Source organism: Oncorhynchus nerka, linkage group LG5, assembly GCF_034236695.1.
Source record: "Oncorhynchus nerka isolate Pitt River linkage group LG5, Oner_Uvic_2.0, whole genome shotgun sequence".
Taxonomy (NCBI): Eukaryota; Metazoa; Chordata; class Actinopteri; order Salmoniformes; family Salmonidae; genus Oncorhynchus; species Oncorhynchus nerka.
In genome coordinates this window covers 32,448,077-32,454,750 of record NC_088400.1, presented here as the reverse complement: position 1 = coordinate 32,454,750, position 6,674 = coordinate 32,448,077, and the positions used below count along the sequence as shown (strand labels likewise).

The 6,674-nt window shown below is 46.4% G+C and overlaps 1 protein-coding gene across 1 annotated transcript in view; it reads right to left on the bottom strand.

Annotated features, from left to right (window-relative positions):
- LOC115127015 (dedicator of cytokinesis protein 2-like) overlaps nucleotides 1–3,326 on the bottom strand; it is a 192,817-nt gene extending 189,491 nt beyond the window's left edge. The window contains exons 1-2 of the mRNA XM_065018543.1: nucleotides 3,206–3,326; nucleotides 1,908–1,991 (exon numbers count right to left, since the gene is read on the bottom strand). Coding sequence (XP_064874615.1) covers nucleotides 1,908–1,991; nucleotides 3,206–3,248 — 127 coding nt within the window. The 5' untranslated portion in view covers nucleotides 3,249–3,326. The remainder of the gene's footprint in view (nucleotides 1–1,907; nucleotides 1,992–3,205) is intronic.
- Between the last annotated feature and the right edge of the window lie 3,348 nt (nucleotides 3,327–6,674).

Sequence of the window (6,674 nt, the reverse complement as noted above, 5' to 3'; positions counted from 1 at the left end):
AAACTCAGGATACAGTCACAACACAAGAGTACAGTCACAAAACAGGATACAGTCACAACACAGGGTACAGTCACAACGCAGGATACAGTCACAACACATGATACAGTCACAACACAGTTTACAGTCACAACACAGGATACAGTCACAACACAGGGTACAGTGACAACACAGGATAAAGTCACAACACAGGGTAAAGTCACAACACATGATTTAGTCACAACACAGGATACTGTCACAACACAGGATACTGTCACAACACATTATACGGTCACAACACAGGGTACAGTCACAGGACAGGTTACAGTCACAACATACCACATCATTTTCAGTTTCCATTCCACATTAAGACCAGTTTCCAGTCCCATTTTAAATCCCATTTTCCATTCCACATTATACTCAGTTGCCATCCCACATTATTCAGAGTTTACATCCAGATATTATTCCCAGTTTATATCCAGAAATGATTCGCAGTTACATCCCAGTTCACATTCCCAGTTTACATCCCACATTATTCCCAGTTTATATTCCAGTTTACATTCCCAGTTTACATCCCGCAATAGACCTAGTTTCCATCCCATGTTATTCCCAGGTTCCATCACACAATATTCCACGTTTTCATCGCACATTGTTCTCAGGTTACATCGCACATTATTCTCAGTTTACATCCCACACTATTCCAGTTTACATCCCACATTATTCCCAGTATACATTCCACACTATTCCCAGTTTACATTCCACACTATTCCAGTTTACATCCCACACTATTCCAGTTTACATCCCACACTATTCCAGTTTACATCCCACACTATTCCAGTTTACATCCCACATTATTCCCAGTATACATTCCACGCTATTCCAGTTCACATCCAGACATTATTCCTAGTTAACATCCCACATTATTCTCAGTTTACATCCCACATTATTCCCAGTGTACATTTAGACATTATTCCCAGTTTAAATCCCACATTATTCCCAGTTTAAATCCCACATTATTCTCAGTTTACATCCCACATTATTCCCAGTGTACATTCAGACATTATTCCCAGTTTAAATCCCACATTATTCTCAGTTTACATACCACATTATTCCCAGTTTACATCCCATATTATTCCCAGTGTACATTCAGACATTATTCCCAGTTTAAATCCCACATTATTCTCAGTTTACATACCACATTATTCCCAGTTTACATCCCATATTATTCCCAGTGTACATTCAGACATTATTCCTGGTTTACATCCCACAATTTTCCCAGTTTCCATCCTACATTATTCCCAGTTTAAATCCCACATTATTCTCAGTTTACATCCCACATTATTCCCAGTTTACATCCCACATTATTCTCAGTTTACATCCCACATTATTCCCAGTTTACATCCCACATTATTCTCAGTTTCCATCCTACATTATTCCCAGTTTACATCCCACATTATTCTCAGTTTCCATCCCATATTATTCCCAGTTTACATCCCACATTATTCTCAGTTTCCATCCCATTACAGTTTACATATTCTCAGTTTCCATCCCACATTATTCCCAGTTTACATCCCACATTATTCCCAGTTTACATCCCAAATTATTCCCAGTGTACATTCAGACATTATTCCCAGTTTAAATCCCACATTATTTTCAGTTTACATTCCCACATTATTCCCAGTTTACATCCCATTATTAGTTTTCATTATTCCAGTTTACATCCCACATTATTCCCAGTTTACATCCCACATTATTCCCAGTTTACATCCCACATTATTCCCAGTTTACATCCCACATTATTCCCAGTTTACATCCCACATTATTCCCAGTTTACATTCCACATTATTCCCAGTTTACATCCCACATTATTCTCAGTTTACATCCCACATTATTCCCGGTAACACCAGTACATTCCCAGTCAGCTCCCTTACCTTCGCAGGTCTCCTGGATGTGGACCGTGTCCCCAATCTCCAGAGACAGCTGCTTCTCTCCAAGGCCAGTGAAATTCCACATTACTAGGGGAGACACAGAGAGACGAGAGGGTCATACAGTGTACCGCAGAGAGAGACCCTAAAACAGAGCGAACATAACAGAAACCTATTCATTACCTTTTGTTTTCACCCTTAAGCACAAGAAAACACTCAGACTTTATTGTTCAGGGGAGGGAGAGGATAGTATGTTGTTGTTTTTTGCTTGTTGGGGGGCGAGGTCTTTTCACTATTATTATGAGATTTATATATGCTTGTTCCTCATGTTTAGATTAGATAAAGAAAAAATGATATATGTTTGTACAACAGAGGACGCTGGTGGGAGGAGCTATAGGAGGATGGGAATGGAATAAATGGAACTGACTCAAACCCATGGTTTCATGTTTGATCCATTTATACCATTCCAGACATTACAATGAGCCCGTCCTCCTATAGCTCCTCCCACCAGCCTCCACTGTTGCACAACTATGTCAAGAATTGTGTGACCTCTTTCTATGTCCAATATCTATGTATATCTATATATATGTATATATACACATCTTGTTTATCAGTAATAATATGGTTGTACACTGTGTTTTCTAGGTCTGTGTACACATGATGTTAGGAACACTACTGTGGTGTTGCTGTATTTATGAAACCTCATGCTACTTCCTCCCTCCTGCACTTCCTGTGTTTTCAATCTAACACGATCACAATGATACATGTTACTTTTCATATTCAATATTATTTTGCATATTGCGTCAGGTTTGAGCTATATCAAACACTCTGCTCTTTAAGGCCAAACAGGTCAATCAAGAGATTACCCATGATAAGGACAAAGCCGAAACATCTTCCCCTTCTCACGTCATCAGTTTCTAATACATGTAGAACTACTGCAGCAACTAGAAACCCTGCTCTGAAGAGCAATATGTTTCTGAAAAGTGACAGTGATAGAATCAGTCTTTCTGATTAGGAAAGGTCCGCGAGTTGAACCACTGCCATCAGGCGTGAAGTGATTCCTGACAGCCATGTCATGAAGTCTGAATCAGCCATTTTGTTTCTCTCGACACAGAGGTCTATCAGTGATCTCTACCTCATGACTGTGCAGACATAGTCACACTGTCAGAGTCATACTGCTAGAGTCTGTTAGCTGACACCCGCCCACATCCTGTCATGGAGAAAGCCAGGGCGAAGGGCCATCACCCTTCTGCAAACACACACACACACATGGAGGCCTACACAGGTGAGCGTGGATTACTTACCTACGCCATACCGCTCCGTGGTGGTCCTCATCCAAGGAGCCATGACTGCTTCTCTTTCCCCTCTCTCTCTCTCTCTCTCTCTCTCTCTGGGTGTCTGAGATACGTTTTCCACTCTACCTCTCACTTCTGCATTTAGTTCTGTATATGAAAGCAGAGAGCTCCTCCCCCTCTCCTTCCTTCCTCTTCTCTTTCTCCTTTCTTCGTCTCTTCACAGCTCTCACAGGGGAACTGTCGTTAGTTGTTTAGCTGTTCACTGACTGTAACTCTGCATCTGACCTCAGTCTGAACAATGAACCTGTTCTCAATGAGTGGCCAATGGGCAGCATGGCTGTTCAAATGTAAGTGAGGCAGTGGTTTAGTCTAAAGTCACAAATGATCTTATTCACTTCTTGGCCGCCTATCTGGAATAAAATGTTCAAATGCACTCTGAATGAATCTGAATAATAGACCTGTTATGTTTGATATAAGACAACACAACAGACTTGACAATCTGTTTCTGACCTTGGACTGCTCTCGTAAAAATCCCAGCTCCTCTTATTGCTCTCCTGATGGTTGGACCAGACAGATGTAACCAGCCCTGCATCTAAAGAAGCTTCTGTCATTCTACTCACTGTGGATGTAACCTACTACTAAATCATTCACTCAATATGAGTGATGGAGATGTAAAATTGATGTGTAGTTGCCTTACTTATCCAATAGAGGGTGGTAGACATCACATTTGACAAGAGGTCAAGTTATAGACTAGTTGCACAGCACAAGCAAACTTTTGCTTTTCAGAAAACACGTGAGAACTCGATACCTATAAATAAATGATAAACAAACTATGGTCAAATTGACTTCTGTATAAAGCACCCAATTTAATTGAAGTGACTACTCTCATCCACAGCATGCATCCTTGGTCCATTACACCCCAGTTGCTGTGGAAACAGAATGGACAGAGGCTATAGCAGAACGGACAGACGGGAAACCACAATGGAACAAACCAAGAGACTGTGTGTGTGTGTGTGTGTGTGTGTGTGTGTGTGTGTGTGTGTGTGTGTGTGTGTGTGTGTGTGTGATATGTTATCACCTTGTGACTCAAGAAGAAAAGAGCATGGAGATTACAGGTGTGTGGCGCCAGGTGGGTCTGGAGAGATGGTGGGCTGGAGATGGAGAAACAGGTATGATATGGGTTAAACAGGTGGGCTGGAAGAAGAAAAGAGCTAGAGATGGAGTTTACAGGTGGGCTGGAGAGAGGAGGGCAGGTGGGCTAGAGGTGGAGGGTCAGGTGGTCTGGAGAGATGGAGGGAAACAGGTGGGCTGGAGAGATGGAGGGAAACAGGTGGGCTGGAGAGAGGGAGGGAAACAGGTGGGCTAGAGAGAGGGAGGGAAACAGGTGGGCTGGAGAGATGGAGGGAAACAGGTGGGCTGGAGAGAGGGAGGGAAACAGGTGGGCTGGAGAGAGGGAGGGAAACAGGTGGGTCTAGATGGAGGGAGGGAGGGAAACAGGTGGGTCAGGTGGGGAGAGATGGAGGGAAACAGGTGGGTCTGGAGAGATGGAGGGAAACAGGTGGGTCTGGAGAGAGAGAGGTGGGCTGGAGGGGGAAACAGGTGGGTCTGGAGAGAGGTGGGGGAGGGAAACAGGTGGGCTGGGAAAAGAGGTGGGTCTGGAGGAAAACAGGTGGGTCTGGAGAGAGGGAGGAAACAGGTGGGTCTGGAGAGAGGGAGGGAAACTGGGGTGGGTCTGGAGAGAGGGAGGGAAACAGGTGGGTCTGGAGAGAGGGAGGGAAACAGGTGGGTCTGGAGAGAGGGAGGGAAACAGGTGGGTCTGGAGAGATGGAGGGAAACAGGTGGGTCTGGAGAGAGGGAGGGAAACAGGTGGGTCTGGAGAGATGGAGGGAAACAGGTGGGTCTGGAGAGAGGGAGGGAAACAGGTGGGTCTGGAGAGAGGGAGGGAAACAGGTTGGTGTGGAGAGAGGGAGGGAGAGAGGAAGGGAAACAGGTGGGTCTGGAGAGAGGGAGGGAGACAGGTGGGCTGAGGATAGAAACAGGTGGATCTGGAGAGAGGGAGAGGCAGAGAGGTGGGTCTGGAGAGAGGGAGGGAGACAGGTGGGTGTGGAGAGAGGCAGAGAGGCAGAGAGGGAGACAGGTGGGGGAGAGAGGGAGGGAGACAAGATGGAGGGAAACAGGTGGGTGTGGCGAGAGGCAGAGCAGGTGGGCTGGAGAGAGGGAGAGACAGGGAGAGAGGGAGGGAGACAGGTGGGTGTGGATAGAGGCTGAGAGGGGAGAGAGGGAGGGAGACAGGTAGAGGCTGAGAGGAGAGAGAGGGGGGGCAGAGGCTGAGAGGCAGAGAGAGAGACGGAGAGAGGGAGGGAGACAGGTGGGTGTGGATAGAGGCAGAGAGGCAGAGCAGGTGGGTGTGGACAGAGGCTGAGGGAGAGATGGAGGGAGACAGGTGGGGTGGAGAGAGGCAGAGAGGATGGAGGGAGAGAGGTGGGAGGGAGAGGCAGGAGACAGAGACAGGTGGGTGGGTATGGAGAAAGAGCAGGCAGAGGCAGAGAGGAGTGAGAGAGGGAGGGAGACAGGTGGGTGTGGAGAGAGGCAGAGAGGCAGAGAGGGAGAGAGGGAGGGAGACAGGTGGGTGTGGAAAGAGGCAGAGAGGGAGAGAGGGAGAGAGTAGGCAAAGAGCAAGAGAGGGAGGGAGACAGGTGGGTGTGGTGAGAGGGAGAGAGACAGAGAGGAGAGAGAGAGAGGGAGAGAGACAGGTGGGTGTGGTGAGAGGGAGAGAGAGAGAGAGAAACTGAGAGGGAAAGAGAGAGGGAGCGAGACAGGTGGGTGTGGTGAGAGAGAGGGAGGGATAGAGAGAGAGAGAGAGAGAGAGAGAGAGAGAGAGAGAGAGAGAGAGGCAGAGAGGGAGAGAGGGAGAGAGAGAGAGCGAGAGAGAGAGAGAGCGAGAGAGAGAGAGAGAGGCAGAGATACAAAGGTGTCATGCTGTGGGGAGAGAGAGAGAGAGAGAAAAAGAGAGAGAGAGAGAGAGAGAAAAGAGAGAGAGAGAGAGGAATGCCAGAGAGAGAGAGAGAGGCAGAGAGGGAGAGAGAGAGAGAGAGCAGAGAGGGAAAGAGACATGTGTTTGTAGGAGCAACCAGAGACATATGTATGGGTAGAGACAGTTATGACGCATGGACACTTTGGATACAAAACATGCATGTGGTGGAGTGCCTGGCATGGAACTTGTCTCAGAGACTGATCGATAGAGATAAAGAGAGCTGGGATAAGATTGGATAAAAGACTGTCTGGGGAAGACAGAGAGAAACAAATGAAAATATGTAACACAGAAACAGCGACACAGGGGATGTGATTCCAGAGAGAACAACTCTGACAACTCTGAAAGCTGTGTCTTCTCACCCAAATATGGAATGCCAGTAAAGATACACATCCACAATGTATCTGAGACTCCTTCATTAAAACCACCCAGTACAGAACCCTCCCA